Here is a 17,618-nt window from a genome sequence, read left to right as displayed (position 1 = left end):
AGTAACCATATTTTTAGATGTGGAAATAACTTCAGGGGGAAAAAAAATGTAGGAGCCATTGGGTATTTAAAAAACAGAGCATTGTGACCAGTTGTGTGCTTTCAGTTTGTTTGCAAAACTGCTACTGAACATAAAATGTCCCTCAGCTTTCTAAGGGTTGTGATTGTTTGGTTTAAATATACTTTAATTTATAACCATTTTGTCTAGTTTGTTTGTTTCTTCAGACCTTGGTTTGCTTACTCTTCCCATTTACTTTGTGGAAATCCTGTAGGAGCAGAATTACTGTTTCAGAACTTCATTGCTGTGACTCTGGTCCTGTGAATTTCTGTGACTCTGTTTTATGCTTCAATGAGAGTTCTTCAGTGAAAGGAGGCTTTGAAGGGCTCAGGTGATACATTAGCCTTGTGTAACTTAGATCTCAAAAACACTGCCCTGCCTTGCTGTTTACATTTGGTACTCAGCACTGCTCAGGTCACACCTTGAGTCCTGTGTCCAGTTCTGGCTCCTCCATTCAAGAGAGATGTTGAGGAGCTGGAAGGTGTCCAGAGAAGGGCGACAAAACTGGTGAGGGGCCTGGAGCACAGCCCTGTGAGGAGAGGCTGAGGGAGCTGGGGGTGTGCAGCCTGCAGAAGAGGAGGCTCAGGGCAGACCTCATGGCTGTCTACAGCTACCTGAAGGGAGGCTGTAGCCAGGTGGGGTTGGGCTCTGCTGCCAGGCAAGCAGCAACAGAAGAAGGGGACACAGTCTCAAGTTCTGTCAGGGGAGGTCTGGTCTGGATGTTAAGAGGAAGTTGTTGTCAGAGAGAGTGATTGGCATTGGAATGGGCTGCCCAGGGAGATGGTGGAATTGCCATCCCTGGAGGTATTGAAGCAAAGCCTGGCTGGGGCACTTAGTGCCATGGTCTGGTTGCTTGGCCAGGGCTGGGTGCTAGGTTGGACTGGATGATCTCGGAGGTCTCTTCCAACCTGGTTGGTTCTATGATCTGTGAAATTCTACCTGTGAGATGAGGCGAATCTTTTCCCTTCCCTCTGAGAAATACATCATCCTAGGCTTACTGTGTTTTCTTATGGTGGCTGGGAGGCTTGTTTATGATTGTGTAATCACACTTCTGCTTGTTGTGAAGACAGATTTCCATTCAGTCTTTGTATTTAGTAAATCATCCCTTGGGCTGGCAGTAATGTAAAACGTGTGCTCATATCAGTTTGGAGAGAAGAAAGTAGTGTGGAGTCATAGGTAGCTAATCAGGATGAGAGATATGTCAGAGGTTGGAAGAGACCCAAAAAGAGATCATTGGGTCCAAACCCCCTGCCAGAGCAGGACCATACAGTCCAGCTCAGGTCACACAGGAACACATCCAGACAGGCCTTGAAAGGCTTCGGAGGACTCCACAACCTCTCTGGGGAGCCTGTGCCAGTGCTCTGGGACCCTTACAGTCAAGAAGTTCCCTCGTGTGTTGAGGTGAAACCTCCTGTGCTGCACCTTTCATCCAATCCTGTCCAATCAACATAGAATACTATTCATAGAATCAACCAGGTTGGAAGAGACCTCCAAGCTCATCCAGTCCAACCTAGCACCCAGCTCTGTCCAATCAACCAGACCATGGCACTAAGTGCCTCATCCAGGCTTTCTTTGAATGCCTCCAGGGATGGCTGTTAAATATTTATATGAAGTGAAATGTTCTCTGGACAGGAGAAAAAGCAATAACAAAAAAAGAGAAAAAGATCAAAAGGCTTCATCTTTTCCCCCTTTGTCCCTGAGAATATCTCCCAGGGAGTGGTGTTCTTGTTGAGAGAACATTTTGGACAGACACCTGCAGAATTTGTTTGCTGTTGTGCCTGGGTTAATACTGCTCTCTGATAAATTGGATTTTTTTAATATGTGGTTTTAGGCAAGATTAGGAGAAGTTGGTACTTTGACAGGCAGTTCCTTTCCCCTTGGCTTTTTAGATTGCAGTCTGTAGGTCTGTGGGGTCTGTTAGCTGCTCTTTTCCATTACAGAGAGAGTCATTGTGCTGTTGCAAATGATGATATCTATGGTTCTGGAATAGTTGTTGCAGATATTCCTCAGCCATGTGCTTTCTGTAGGGATTTAGTGTGAATCGTTTTCCATCATGTGCACTTGCATCACTTCCCATGATGTGTGCACTTGCAGCCCAGAAAGCCAAGCAGAGCCTGGGCTGCAGCAGGAGAAGTGTGCCCAGCAGGGCCAGGGAAGTGATTCTCCTCCTCTACTCCACTCTGGTGAGACCCCACCTGGAGTACTGCATCCAGGTCTGGAGCCTCTGTTACAAGAGGGATGTGGAGATGCTGGAGTGTGTCCAGAGAAGGGCCACAAGGATGGTCAGAGGGCTGCAGCAGCTCTGCTGCGAGGGCAGACTGAAAGAGTTGGGGCTGTGCAGGCTGGAGAAGAGGAGGCTCCCAGGTGACCTTCTTGTGGTCTTCCAATATCTGCAGGGTGCCTACAAAAAAGTGTAGGGAGTGCCAGGACTGGGAGGAATGGAGCAAAGCTGGAGATGGGGAGAGTCAGACTGGCCATGAGGAGGAAGTTGTTGAGCATGAGAGTGGTGAGAGGCTGGATGGGTGGTTGAGGCCCCATGGTTGGTGGTATTTAAGGCCAGGCTGGATGAGGCTGTGGGCAGCCTGCTCTAGGGTAGGGTGTTTGTGCCCATGGCAGGGGGGCTGGAACTAGCTGCTCCTTGTGGTCCCTTCCAACCCTGACTGATTCTATGATTCTATGGTAGAGGTTCAAAGAGAGGGAGAGCACAACAGTCTAAAACCTGCAAGCCTCTTGAGCCTGACTCCAGTAAGATTCTGCTTTGGGCTGTATAGAGAATGGTCACCTAACTCAACTGAGCAGTTAGCAGTACCCAAAGTCCAGCTGCCTCCCACATATGACTGCTTTGGAGGATTGAGGCATAATTGTTCATTATCAGTGCTTCTCAGAAACCAGAGGAAACTGTAAATGATCACACATTGGACTAGGACTATGCCAGAAGGCAGATTCTGAATGAAGACATTGCTAACAACCCTTGGTTTTGTCTCTTTTCTCCCCAGGTCGATCTGTATGTTTGCTTGTTCTGTGGCAGAGGAAATAACGAGGACAAACTGCTGCTCTGTGATGGATGTGATGACAGCTATCACACTTTTTGCTTGATTCCTCCTTTACCTGATGTACCCAAAGGGGACTGGAGGTGTCCCAAGTGCGTTGCTGAGGTACAGTTCAATAACAAATTGAGCTTTCCATGTGTTCCTGGTAAGATCAGAAGAGCAGTTCAACTTGATGCTGTTCCTTCTGGGTAGGAGACATAGTTCTGTTTGGAATGGTGTCAAGATGAGCTGTGAATCCCCAGCAACTCCTGGTTGATGAGCCACGAGGAGAAAGAAATGTTCCTTTCAGAGTTTCCACATACTGCTTTTGTTACATAACATTGTGACAGCTAAAACTTTGGCATTTGTGTGCTGAGAGCTGAAATTGGATTTGATAAGCTGCTGAGGGAAGAAATGAGGGTGAGCAGTGGGATTGTGGTGGGTGATTCAGCGTGGTGGTGAGGCATTTTGTGAACTGAAGTGATCCAAGTAAGCAATGTGGGCATAACAGGAGGCTTTGCTGGGTGGGAATTCATTATGGCCTTGTTGAGACCAGCTTGTAGCAGAAAGTGAAAGGAATAACCTAGAGAATTGCTGCTGGTTTATATTTGGTTTAGACTGAAAGGAAGTGCTGAGGCTCTGAAGGTGGAAGCTAGCTGAATTTCCTTGCTGAAAAAAGAATGAGGTGACTGAGAGGAGCAATGAATGGAAGCTGCAGCACAGGAGGTTCCAACTCAACACAAGGAGGAACTTCACTGTGAGGGTCCCAGAGCATTGGAACAGGCTCTCCAGAGAGGTTGTGGAGTCTCCTCTGGAGCCTTTCAAGGCCTGTCTGGATGTGTTTGTGTGTGACCTGAGCTAGATTGTAGCGGGCAGGGAGGTTGGACCTGATTATCTCTTTGGGTCCCTTTCAACCCCTAACATCCTGTGACTGATCAGCATGCTGGAGGCACCAACTGTCATTTGATTGGCTTGCTTTTTGTCTTAAGAAAACAAAATTTGTAAGCTCAGAAAGTTGATAGATGCAGGATTCAGAGGGAAAAAGCTTGCAGTTTTTAAATCTGGACCTGGCTTTAATTTCTTCAAACCATGTTTTCTGCCAAAGCCACACATGTGTGCATGCCCCTTTCCCTCCACATCCCCCACGCTCTTCCTGCCTGTGGGTTTCTGCTGTTTTCTCTCTGGTGTGTGGCCACAAAATGAGATGGATCATCTTGCTGCTCTCACCCTCCACCAAGAGGGATTAGATTGTCAGATGAGCTCTGAGAAGTGCTGTTGGGAGAGGTGGAAATTGGTAGTTACAGGCAAGGCAAAACCAACTGACCCTTTAGGCTGCTGCTTACAGGGTGGGTTAAGCTGCTTGTTTCTTGTTCCCTTAAAAGAGAGCAGCAAAGAAGTGTTAGCAAGCTACAACTATGCAATGTGAGGGCAGTTTAGAGGCTGTGGTAGTAATCAGAGTGACTGCAGGGGCTTTAGAATGTGGAAGTTGAGAAGAAATTTCACATAGAATCACACAGAATGTTAAGGTTTGGAAGAGACTTCAAAAACTTATCCTGTCCAACCTCTCTGCCAGAGCAAGACCCACCTAGAGCAGGTTACACAGGACCACATCCAGGTGGGTTTTGAATGTCTCCAAAGAAGGAGATTGCACAGCCTCTTCTGGTGCCCTGACACACTTGCAGTGAGGATGAGAGGGCACCAGATGGTAGATGATGTATATTATTGTATATTGTATTTGTATATGCATTATGGCTTGCACCATTGTCCTGTCATTGGACGTCACCCAGCAAAGCCTGACTCCAGCCTCCTGACACACTTTACATACTGATAAACATGAATGAGGTCACCCCTCAGGTTCCTCTGAGCCAAAGAGACTCAGCTCCCTCAGCCTTCTCTCCTTTAATGACCTTTGTGGCTCCCTGCTGGACTCTTTCAAGCAGTTCCCTGAGGTCCTTCTTGAACTTTGGGGTCCAGAACTGGACACGGTATTTGGGATGTGGCCTCACCAGGACAGAGTAGAGAGAGAGGAGATGCACTCTTGACCTGCTAGCTGCACCACTCCTAATCCAGCCCAGGATGCCATTGGCCATCTTGGCCCCAAGACCACATTGCTGACTCATGGTCAACCTGTTGTCCACCAGGACCCCCAGGTCCAGTTCTCCTTTGCTGCTCTCCAGCAGGTCAGTCCCCAAGCTGTGCTGTCCATGGAGTTGTTCTTTCCAGATGCAAGACTCTACACTTGCCCTTACTGCATTTCATTAAACTTCCTCTCCCCCAACTCTCCAGCCTGAATGACAGCAGAGCCTTCATTACTGCTGCTGGGGAAAACAGGGGTATGTTGCTATGCCCAAGGCAAAAAAATATGCATGCAGGGACAAACCCAGGGAAGTTAGGGGGCCAAGTAAGTTGTTACTAGGAGGTAATGCAGGAGGTACTTGAAAACTTCTGAAAATACTTTGAAAGTAAGGGTAAGAGTGGAAAAAATGTAGCTGTGTTATATAATGGGCAGTAAACAAATGCCAGCAGAAAGAAATGCTTGCTTTGTGCTTCATTTTTCACTTGAAATGTTAGTTGTGCATGGAAGCTTCATGTGCTGTTAGCTTCTGTTCCAGCCTCCTGCTCTTAAGAGGCATAAGGTAAAGGGCTCTTTACATGTATTCAGGTCACTGTTGTTTGGCAGTGTTTTGCAGATGTAGAACCTCTGGTTGCAGGCTCCAGCTAAGAACTGCTTTGATAACCAATGGGCATAGTCAAAGGATAGTTCCTCTTGAAGGGAAAGAAACTACTGATCCCTCGAAATCCTTTCCAGTCATAGAATGGTCTGAGTTGGAGGGGATGTCCAAAGCTCATCCAGTCCAACCCAGTCTGCACTCAGCAGGGGCATCCTCAACTAGATCAGGTTGCCCACAGCCCTGTCCAGCCTCACCTTGACTATTACCAGGGATGGGGCCACAACCACCTCCCTGGGCAACCTGTTCCAGTGTTCCACTACCCTCATGGCAAAGAGCTTGTTCCTAACTTCCAGTCTAAATTTGCTCTGCTCTAGTCTGAGCCATTGCCCTTGTCCTGTCCCTGCAGGCCTTTGCAAACAATCTCCTTGCAGCCTTCTTGTAGCTCCCTTCAGGTACTAGAAGGTTGCTATTAGGTCTCCCTGGAGCCTTCTCTTCTTCAAGCTGAACACCCTCAGCTCCTTCAGCCTGTCCTTGTAGCAGATCTGCCTCAACCCCCTGATCACTTTTGTGACCCTCTTTGGGACCTGCTCCATCAGGTCCATGTCTTTGCTGTATTGAGGGCTCTGGAGCTGGAGCTGCAGTCCTGTTTGTTTCTGACTGACCAGCTGACCATCAGCTATTTGAACACAAGACAGAACTAAGTCTGATATATGTAAACATTGGTCAGATGCAAAAGAGCAGAAAAGGACACTGGTGAAGGGGGTGGGAGAATAGCTGAAATGTGAACTAGTGAGTTTTGACTTTTAGGTTGAGTGGGGATAGAAGAGTGTGAGCCTGGGAGGTGTTCTGTTGGGAGGGTCATGTCTGCTGCTAGCTGCACTGCATGTTTGAGTTTCCTTCTCCCTCTTTCTCAGCACCAAATCTGTGGGTAATTTACTGACTTGCTAAGTTGTTCAGCAGCAGTTTGAATGCAGCATGCCCTGTGGCTGGCTGAACATCTTGTGCACCTTTGTGCTCTGTGACTGGCAGTGGTAGATGATGAAACTTAGCTTTGAGCAGGAAAGCAGAAGTGTGCAGCGTTTGGGTTTGCGACCTTAGATTAGCTTCTGTGCAATGAATTCTGTTCTCTTTCCGTTGTGGCAGGACTTCCTCAGCTGGAAAAGCACCCAAAACTTACTGTCCTTGGTGAGGACACTGGGTGGGGGTTTGCTAAAAGTGTAACAGTCATCATCTGCTGCTGGGAAGAGTATTTTTGTGTTCTCTCTCCTAGGAGTGCAACAAACCCCGAGAGGCCTTTGGATTTGAACAAGCTGTCAGGGAATACACTCTGCAGAGCTTTGGTGAAATGGCTGATAACTTCAAGTCTGACTATTTCAACATGCCAGTCCATGTGAGTTTCAACTTCTGTTGTGATTCCTTGTAGGGGAAAAAACAGAGGAGGTTTCAGCTAATCCTGGGTTTTTACTGAAGCATTTTAGCTTTGTTTTAAAGAGGTACCATAGGTTTCAAACATGCAACTATTGTTTAGCTTTCAGACACCTGGCCTCACTTCAACTTCATTTCCCCCTTTTCCTCTGATGGATTGACAGCTTTATTACTTGATAGGGTGTACCATATTTGTTGTACTCTGAGTTCTTGCTCTTTTTGTTTAATCAAACTGAGTATCTTGTTCTTGCTTGGCCCTTGCTGTGCCATTTGCCTTTGTTTAGTCTGTTCAGAGGATAAATCATTGTTTTCTTCCCTTTTCTTGTAGAAAAATCAATAGACTGAATCTGTCTTATCAGACATGGTGCATGGGTGATGGTGCTTGGTTGTTGTTTGGGGTGTTTTGTGTGTGTGTGTGCTACCCATCTCAGCAGCGTTTTTAAAGTTAGTGTTTCTGCTTTGGCACAGTTCCACTGTCCTGTTGACTGCAGGCAGCACCAAACTCCTATCTCAGGGTTCTTTAGTCGTTTTTGGGTATTTTTGCTAAAGCTTCTACCCTTAAGTACTCCAATTTGTGATTCAGGTTTTGGGTATCATAGAATCAACCAGGTTGGAAGAGACCTCCAAGCTCATCCAGTCCAACCTAGTACCCAGCCCTAGCCAGTCATCTAGACCATGGCATTAAATGCCTCATCCAGTCTTTTCTTGAACACTTCCAGGGACAGGGATTCCACCACCTCCCCGGGCAGCCCATTCCAATGCCAATCACTCTTTCTGCCAACAACTTCCTCCTAACATCCAGCCTAGCCCTGCCCCAGCACAGCTTGACACTGTGTCCCCTTGTTCTACTGCTGGTTGCCTGGGAGAAGAGACCAACCCCACCTGGCTACAGCCTCCCTTCAGGTAGTTGTAGCCAGCAATGAGCTCTGCCCTGAGCCTTCTCTTCTGCAGGCTGCACACCCACAGCTCCCTCAGCCTCTCCTCATAGGGTTTGTGTTCCAGGTACTGAGCAAAGCAAGGAATAAAGCTTATCTTACAAATAAGCTTCTTAAGTGAATGTGTCTAGAGTTGTAGTGAGCTGTGTGAAGCCTGCAATCTTGAACTCAGTTCTTGATGTGCATTTCCTTACTCAGAAGTTCTGGTTGCTGTTCTGTGAAATAGTTTGGAATCTACATGCTGTTCATCCTACTTGTCTGCTGCTGGCTGACTCCTCCTCCCCTTCTTTTTAGCTGTACTTCTGGTAACCTCATCTTGCTTTTGGTTCATTCCATGCCATCCTGTTTCTGTTACAGTGCAGCTACGATTAGGGAATACAGATCAGACTCTGTGGCATTGGCGAGATTGAGGAGACAGAGGAAGTGGCCTTGGGGCTGGAAAATTCACAGGGGATTAGTAAGGCTTTGTTCTTTAAGTGATGACTTCTGTGTTGTCTCTGCACATACTCCTAGCATCCTTTCCACTTTCAGATGGTTCCCACTGAGCTCGTAGAGAAGGAGTTCTGGCGCTTGGTGAGCAGCATAGAGGAAGATGTGATTGTGGAATACGGAGCTGACATCTCCTCCAAGGACTTTGGAAGCGGCTTCCCGGTGAAGGATGGTCGACGAAAGCTGATGCCAGAGGAGGAGGTGAGAAACAGGAGATGGAAACTGACCCCATTCTTTGCTCTGCATGAGATTTCACATTAAGAATTTAGGTCAGAAATGGAGGTGGATCTCTTTCACCAAGAAACTGCATAGGGCTTTTGCATGCACTTAGCTCCATGTGGGCAGGGCATTCAGCTGATACTTTAGCTTCTTCTGCAGATCTGATTACTGATGGCTAAGCTGCCTTTCATTACTGGAGTGACACCTGCTTTGTATCCCTGAATCTTAGCAGGCAAAGATGTGCTAGTGTGTCTAAGTATAGGGACACTTGAGATTGCTTTTTTTTCTCCTCAATATTCCAAACCCTTCTTTTACAGTTAGCTGAAGAAACAGTTCTAACCTGCCAGGGAGGTTGATAGTTGATGATCTGGAGCAGGGGATTGAGTCCAGCATCAGTAAGTTTGCAGATGACACCAAGCTAGGAGCAGGTGTGGAGCTGTTGGAGGGTAGGAGAGCCCTGCAGAGGGACCTGCACAGGCTGGATGGGTGGACAGAAGCCAGTGGGTTGAGATTGAACAAGGCCGAGTGCAGGGTCCTATACTTTGGCCACAATAACCCCAAGCAGCACTACAGGCTGGGGACAGAGTGGCTGAGAGCAGCCAAGCAGAGAAGGTAGAGGTGCTGGTAGAGAGTAGCTGAAGATGAGGCAGCAGTGTGCCCAGGTGGGCAGGAGAGCCAATGGCATCTTGGCCTGGCTCAGGAGCAGTGTGGCCAGCAGGACAAGGGAGGTTGTTGTGCCCCTGTGCTCAGCACTGCTCAGGCCACACCTTGAGTGCTGTGTCCAGTTCTGGGCTCCTGAATTCAAGAGAAATGTTGAGGTGCAGGCTTTTCTTGAACATCTTCAGGGACAGTGACTCCACCATCTCCCTGGGCAGCCCATTCCAATGCCAATCACTCTCTCTGACAACAACTTCCTCCTAACATCCAGCATAGACCTCCCCTGGCACAACTTCACATTGTGTCCCCTTGTTCTGTTGCTGCTTGCCTGGCAGCAGAGCCCAACCCCACCTGGCTACAGCCTCCCTTCAGGTAGTTGCAGACAGCAATGAGGTCTGCCCTGAGCCTCCTCTTCTGCAGGCTGCACCCCCCCAGCTCCCTCAGCCTCTCCTCACAGGGCTGTGCTCCAGGCCCCTCACCAGCCTTGCTGCCCTTCTCTGGACACATTCAAACACCTCAACATCTCTCTTGAATTGAGGAGCCCTGAACTGGACACAGCACTCAAGATGTGGCCTGAGCAGTGCTGAGTGCAGAGGAAGAATAGAAATGGACAGGCTCATCTCTTCCTTTGTACATTGTTTTTCTGGAGCTGGTGTCCTTGCATCCCTCTGATCTGTCAGAATTCTCTTTGTTGTTTTTTTGGCAGGACTATGCACTTTCTGGTTGGAACTTGAACAACATGCCAATTCTAGAACAATCAGTGCTTGCTCACATCAATGCAGACATCTCTGGCATGAAGGTGCCTTGGCTGTACGTTGGGATGTGCTTCTCCTCATTTTGCTGGCACATTGAAGATCATTGGAGCTATTCCATCAACTACCTTCACTGGTATGGGCTCCTCTTTGTCAGTCTACCTTGAACCTGTTCTGTTTGTTGTTAGTATGTTTGTTTGTACTTGAAATTGCCTCTTCACACTGATGAGATTTTTCACTAAGCAGCTAAATCATAGGATGGTTTAGATTAGAAGAGACCTCCAAAGGTCATTCAGTCCAACCTCCTGAGCAGGGGCGTCCTCAACTAGATCAGGTTGCCCAGAGCCCTGTCCAGCCTCACCTTGAATATGTCCAGTGATGAATGTTCCATTTTCTCAGCTGAGGCAGGTTAAAAGCATCTCCAGATACTGTTTGATGCACTTGGGTACTTTTCACCCATTAAATATTCTTGTTTTGCCCCAAATCCAGTGGCACTGTAAAATCCTGCTTTACAGGCTCACATCCTCTCTAAGAACACTTTGGATCAAAGGTAGCATTCACTGCTTGATGATTTAAGATAGGTGATGCCCCACGCTGGAAATGCAGGCTGCTGCCTGTTGTCTTACAGGCATCAGAAAAGCCTGGATGAGGCACTTAGTGCCATGGTCTAGTTGGCTGGCTAGGGCTGGGTGCTAGGTTGGACTGGCTGAGCTTGAAGGTCTCTTCCAACCTGGTTGATTCTGTGATCCGACCTGACAGTCAATGGGGCTGAGTCTGGTTGGAGGCCTGTAGCTGGTGGAGTCCCACAGGGTCAGTACTGGGACCAGGTCTGGTCAATATATTCATCAGTGACCTGGCTGAGGGCACAGAGTGCACTGTCAGCAAGTTTGCTGGTGACACCAAACTGAGAGGATTGGCTGCCACACCAGAAGGCTGTGCTGCCATTCAGCCAGACCTGGACAGGCTGGAGGGGTGGGCAAGGAGAAATGGAATGAAATTCAACAAGGGGAAGGGTAGAGTCTTGCACCTGGGAGGAAACTGATTCTGCAGCCAGTTTTATAGGGATGCATAGAATCATAGAATCAGAGATTCAGCTGGGCTGGAAAAGACCTCCAGGATCATCCAGTCCAGCCTGGATCCAGAACTTAGGGGAATGAAAGCACAAAGAGTTACACTTTCTAGTCCACTTTCTGGATCTATCTAGCTTCTGGAGGCCCTCAACTTTGTGGTTCTTAGAGGCACCCAGCCTCGAACCAGGACAATCTGTTAAGGGTGAGCTGATAACCTTTAGATTGTGATTAACACTCCTGGAGAATTGTGTTTGATCCACAAGCTCAGGAGGGGAATTAATTTCCTATGGTCAGGATGTGATCCTGATCCTGTGTAATTCTGTGATGATTCTGTGATTTAAGACCTCACCTGCCAGGGAAACTTAGGTTACTCTCCAAAATTTACAGTTTCTGCTTTCAGAGATTCACAGAACTTGAGAGGCTGGAAGGGATCACATCCTGGTCCTGTGTAATTACCTATGGTCAGGATGTGAGCTGCCACTTCTGATGATCATGACAGGCTGAGGGAGCTGGGGTTGTTCAGCCTGGAGACAAGAAGGCTCTGGAAAGACCTCATAGCAGCCTTCCAGTACCTGAAGGGAGCCTGCAAGGAGGATGGAGAATGACTGATTACAAAGGCTTGTGGTGATAGGATGAGAGGCAGTGGTTTCAAAGAGCAGATTTAGGTTGGGTGCTCTTTACCATGAGGGTAGTGATACACTGGAACGAGTTGCCCAGGGAGGTGGTTGGGGCCCCAGCTCTGGCGATATTCAGAGTGAGGCTCAACAGGGCACTGGGCAACATGATGTAGTTGAGGATGCCCCTGCTGACTGCAGGAGGGGCTGGACTAGATGGCCTTTGGGGGTCCCTTCCAACCCAGACATGCTCTGATTCTAGTTTTGTGAATGCCCTCGGCATGCTATGTACTAGATCAGGATGCTGAGGAGCTTGTGCCAGCTGGCGACTTGCAGCAGCCCAGATGCAGGGCAGCAGTAGCTATTCGCTGGGGTTTGTTAACCGTGTCCTGCCAGCAGATGTCACTGAAGCCCTTTAGGAGCCACAGAGCATGCTGCATTGTGCCTTCTCCAATGTTTGGCCAGGTTGGTGACAAGATTAATGATCCCATTAAGTGTTGCTATATAAACTCTTTCAGATATTCCAGCAGACTTCTGCTTGTAGTTCACTAGAGAAATAAATGTGAAGCCCAAACCCCAGCACTCTGGGTACTGCAGAATTACAGTTTATTTTCACACAAGCACAGAATGAAAAGGGTTGGAAGGGACCTCAAGCATCATCTATTTCTAACCACCCTGCCATGGGCAGGGACACCTCACACTACATCAGGTTGCCCAGAGCCACATCCAGCCTGGCTTTAAAAACTCCCAGGGATGAGGCTTCCACTACCTCCCTGGGCAACCTGTTCCAGTGTCTCACCACCCTCATGGTGAAGAACTTCACATCCAATCTAAATCCACTCATTTCTGGTTTTGCTCCACTCCTCTTGGGCCTATCACGACCTGACACCCTAAAAAGTCCCTCCCCAGCTTTGTTGCATGCCCCTTCAACTAGTGAAAGGCCACAATATGGTCTCCTCAGAAGGACTTAAAGACTGGAATAATATGTTCACAAGTCATTTTCTCTTTAACTTTGTTTTTTCCCCTCTCCAGCTTCAACAGTTCACGCCTTTAGCTTTTTATGTGAAGAGTTGAGTGGAGCACTGGCTTTCAGTAAATTGAGAAATGGAATGCAATTCAATAGGGGCAACAGAACTGGTTGCAGTGGCTGCCACACCAGGAGGCTGTGCTGCCATTCAGCCAGACCTGGACAGACTGTGGAGGGGCAGGCAGGGAGAAGTGGAATGAAATTCAACAGGGGCAAGTGTAGAGTCTGGCACCTGGGAAAGAACAACCCCAGGGATCAGGATAAGTTGGGGATTGACCTGTTGGAAGGCAGTGAAGGGGAAAAGCACTTAGGGGTCCTAGTTGGTGGAAGGATGCCTGTGAGCCATCAATGTGCTCTGGCAGCCAGTTGGGCCAATGCCATTCTGGGGTGTACTAGAAGTGCTGTGGTTAGTAGGTTGAGAGAGGTTCTTCTGCTCCTCTACCCTGCCCTGGTGAGGCCCCATCTGGAGTATTGTGTCCAGTTCTGGGCCTTTCAGTTCAAGAAGGACCTCAGAACTGATTGAAAGAGTCCAGTGCAAAGCCACAAAAATGATGAAGGGAAAGGAACATCTTCCTTATGAGGAGAGCCTGAGGGAGCTGGGGCTTGGAGCTTGGAGAGGAGGAGGCTGAGAGTTGACCTCATTCATGTTTATCAGTATGTAAAGGCTGAGTGCCAGGAGGCTGGAGCCAGGCTCAGCTGAGGGATGCCCAATGACAGGACAAGAGGCAATGGTCAAAGTTGAGGCTTAGGAAGTTCCATGGAATCATGAGGAAAATGCTTTCGGTGTGGGGATGACAGAACACTGGAACAGGCTGCCCAGGGTGGGTTGTGGAGTCTCCTCCTCTGGAGATACTCAACACCCACCTCAGTGTGTTCCTGTGTGATTTGCTCTGGCAGGGGGGGCTCGACTGGATGATCTTTCAAGGTCACTTGCACCCCCCAGCAGCCTGTGATTGTGTGTCAGAAGGATTACATGTTCCACTGCACTCTCTGGTATTCTTCCCACTTCTCTTAGCTGCTGTTCCATGGGATTCAGGTATACAGCTACTCCAGGCCAGAGTGGAGTGCCACAGCATTAGCTGTGACAGCCAAGCTTTTCTTTGTTAAATTTAGTTTGTTCTTCCTAAAGGAAAATGGTTGCCCATTTTACCCCTGTAGAGCATGGTAGATGAAAATTGTCTTCCACATTAGGCTTGTCATGGCAGATCAGCCTTCAGGTACGTGGAGAATGGTGATGGAGCAGAATTGATTTTTCAGATGAGAATTACAGACCCTGAAGATGACAGTTGTTGCTGAAAGACTTTTTTTGGGTCTGTATAATCAACTTTTGTGGACTGGGTGTTCAAAGCCAGGCTGGATGGGGCTCTGGCCAGCCTGATCTAGGGTGAGGTGTCCCTGCTCATGTCAGGGGGGTTGGAACTAGATGATCCTTGTGGTCCCTTCCAACCCTGACTGATTCTGTGATTCTATGTGGTGCTAGTTTTTGAGGTGTATTTTGCAGATGAGTAGTGCTGTTAGTTTCCTTTAAGTGGTGTGTGTTGCTTTTGGACACTGTGTTGCTGGAGTACATCTAGAGAAAGGCAAGGAGGCTGAGGAAGGGCCTGGAGAGCAAGTCTTGTGGCTGAGGGAGCTGGGGTTGTTCAGTCTGGAGAAGTCTACAGTCTACAACTACCTGAAAGGAGGCTGCAGTGAGGTGGAGGCTGCTCTCCTCTCCCTGGTATCAAATGATCAAATCGGAGCAAATGGCCTCAAGTTGTGCCTGGGGAGGTTTAGATTGGATAGTAGGGGAAAATTCTTTACTGAAGGGTGTGGTCAGGCATTGGAACAAGCTGCCCAGCGAGGTGGTGGAGTCCCCATCCCTGGGGGGCCCAGCGAGGTGGTGGAGTCCCCATCCCTGGGGGGCCCAGCGAGGTGGTGGAGTCCCCATCCCTGGGGGGCCCAGCGAGGTGGTGGAGTCCCCATCCCTGGGGGGCCCAGCGAGGTGGTGGAGTCCCCATCCCTGGGGGGCCCAGCGAGGTGGTGGAGTCCCCATCCCTGGGGGGCCCAGCGAGGTGGTGGAGTCCCCATCCCTGGAAGTGTTCAGAAAATGTGTAGACGTGGAGCTCTTAATGGCCACTGGTAGTGTTAGGTTCCCAGCTGGACTCTTGTGCCCTGAGCTGGTCTGGTGCAGCTGCCCCAGGCTGCAGTGCCCTAACTGTGCCCTGTGTGGTGCGTTGCCAGGGGCGAGCCGAAGACGTGGTACGGTGTGCCCTCCCACGCCGCAGAGCAGCTGGAGGACGTGATGAAGGAACTGGCTCCTGAGCTGTTTGAATCCCAGCCTGACCTCCTGCATCAGCTGGTCACTATCATGAACCCCAACGTGCTGATGGAGCATGGTGTCCCAGTGAGTATGTTGTGTGGTTTTTTTAAAGAGAGCCAACAGAAATGAAGGTCTCCAATGAACTGGAGAAGAAAACAACCCAGAATTATATCTGGAGAGGGAGATACAGCCTGTGAGTGCAGCAGCCTATCATCTAATTTTTCTCCCTGGAATACCCCAGCTAGGCTCAAACTAAACTGCTAGCTTATATATTCAGCTCTTTGGCCTAAGACTATACACAGGCTTCACTTAGAACCAATCCTTACCACTCTGGGGGTAGCTATGTTGCCTGGGGTATTCTCTACCTAGAGAAAATGGTGTTCAAGCATCTTGTGAGTATCTTGAACTCTGTTGCAAGTTTCTTGTTTTTGTTTTTCCCCACCGTGCTTGTATTAGGTTTACAGGACCAATCAGTGTGCTGGCGAGTTCGTGGTGACCTTCCCTCGTGCCTACCACTCTGGGTTTAACCAGGGGTACAACTTTGCTGAAGCTGTCAACTTCTGCACTGCTGACTGGGTCAGTTCGTTGCTCTGTTTGCTATGTCTGCTAGGTCACCTTACAGAGTGTCTTAGTAACTTAACCGTCTGGAGAATGCTCTTGTTACAAAGTGTGTTTTATGTTTGCAGTTCCTGGCAGCACAGTTTAAGACTGATGTGATTTTCTGTTCCATTAAATAATTTTGATGAGGCCATAATTTTCAGCTGCTTCAACCTGAGGCTTTGGCTTTAGATCTTCCTTTTCAAGTGTTGATCTAGCAAGAAAGTGACATCTGTCATTACCTTTAGCTACTCTTTCTGTGGTGCCTCTTTCTGAGTTTGATGTAGATTCACACGATCCCAGGATGTGTTAGGGGTTGGAAAGGACCTCTGGAGACAAAGCTGGTGGGAGGCCTGGAACACAAGCCCTATGACAAGAGGCTGAGGGAGTTGGGATAGTTTAGTCTGGAGAAGAGGAGGCTCAGGGCAGGTTATTCTGCCCCTGTACTAAGCACTGGTCAGGCCACACCGTGAGTGTTGTGTCCAGTTCTGGGCTCCTCAAGAGAGAAGCTGAAGTACTGGAAGGTGTCCAGAGAAGGGCAGCAAGGCTGGTGAGGGGCCTGGAGCACAGCCCTGTGAGGAGAGGCTGAGGGAGCTGGAGGTGTGCAGCCTGGAGAAGAGGAGGCTCAGGGCAGACCTCATTGCTGCCTGCAGCTACCTGAAGGGAGGCTGTAGCCAGGTGGGGTTGGGCTCTTCTGCCAGACAAGCAGCGACAGAACAAGGGGACACAGTCTCAAGTCTTAAGCCAGGGGAGGTCTAGTCTGGATGTTCGGAGGAAGTTGTTGCCAGAGAGAGTGATTGGCATTGGAATGGGCTGCCCAGGGAGGTGGTGGAGTGGCTGTCCCTGGAGGTGTTGCAGCCAAGCCTGGCTGGGGCACTTAATTCCACTTGAATTAAAAAGAGCTTTGGACAAAACTTAAACTTATGACTGAGGGCAGCTACTGTTGGCTCTGTGCACCATGATGCAGCTCTCTCAGTCTTGGTCTTTTCCCAGCCTTGTCAAAGGCAGGGCAGAGGGAGTTTTTCCCAGAATGAGAGCTGTTTTTGTTTTGTAGCTCCCCATTGGACGCCAGTGTGTGAGTCACTACCGAAGGCTGGGCCGTCACTGCGTCTTCTCCCATGAAGAGTTGATCTTCAAGATGGCTGCAGATCCAGAGTGCCTGGACGTTGGGCTGGCTGCCATGGTCTGCAAGGAGATGACTCTAATGATAGAGGAAGAAACACGGCTGAGAGAGTCTGTTGTACAGATGGTGAGCAAGAAGGCAGCTCTCAGTTTGCTGGCAAAAGAGCTTTTGCTTCACCTTGCCCTCACCTGAATTAGAGTTACTCAGTGTCAAGGTCTGGAGAACAGAGATGAAGAATATCTCTGTCCAGAGGAGCAAGATCAGTTCTTACAGATTTCTGTGTCATGAAAATAAGGTGCAAACAAGACCATTCTGGCCTCTGAATGGAGGTGTGGGTTACCAATGGAATGGGCTGCCCAGGGAGGTGGTGGAGTCACTGTCCCTGGAGGTGTTCAAGACAAGGCTGGATGGGGCACTTAGTGCCATGGTCTGGTTGATTGGACAGGGCTGGATGCTAGGTTGGACTGGATGAGCTTGGAGGTCTCTTGCAACCTGTTTGATTCTATTCCATTCATATGTCACCACAAAACTATTTGTTAAAGGATAAAGTTGGACAAAACAGAGGGAGGGAGAGAGAGAGAGAAGTGGAGGAGAGAGATAAAAAGAACAACAGAGAAGAGGAGAAGAAGCAGGGAAGGAAAAGAGCTGAGATC

General features: G+C 48.8%; 1 protein-coding gene across 3 annotated transcripts in view; it reads left to right on the top strand.

Moving 5' to 3' along the window:
* KDM5A (lysine demethylase 5A) overlaps window positions 1-17,618 on the top strand; it is a 62,754-nt gene that overhangs the window by 19,272 nt on the left and 25,864 nt on the right. For all 3 annotated transcript variants that reach the window (XM_064155662.1, XM_064155661.1, XM_064155660.1), the window contains 7 exons: window positions 3,054-3,212; window positions 7,029-7,148; window positions 8,650-8,808; window positions 10,190-10,371; window positions 15,167-15,329; window positions 15,702-15,821; window positions 16,897-17,091. In XM_064155662.1, coding sequence (XP_064011732.1) covers window positions 3,054-3,212; window positions 7,029-7,148; window positions 8,650-8,808; window positions 10,190-10,371; window positions 15,167-15,329; window positions 15,702-15,821; window positions 16,897-17,091 — 1,098 coding nt within the window. The remainder of the gene's footprint in view (window positions 1-3,053; window positions 3,213-7,028; window positions 7,149-8,649; window positions 8,809-10,189; window positions 10,372-15,166; window positions 15,330-15,701; window positions 15,822-16,896; window positions 17,092-17,618) is intronic.

Source organism: Pogoniulus pusillus, chromosome 15, assembly GCF_015220805.1.
Source record: "Pogoniulus pusillus isolate bPogPus1 chromosome 15, bPogPus1.pri, whole genome shotgun sequence".
Lineage (NCBI taxonomy): Eukaryota > Metazoa > Chordata > Aves > Piciformes > Lybiidae > Pogoniulus > Pogoniulus pusillus.
This window is presented reverse-complemented; position numbering and strand designations above follow the sequence as displayed.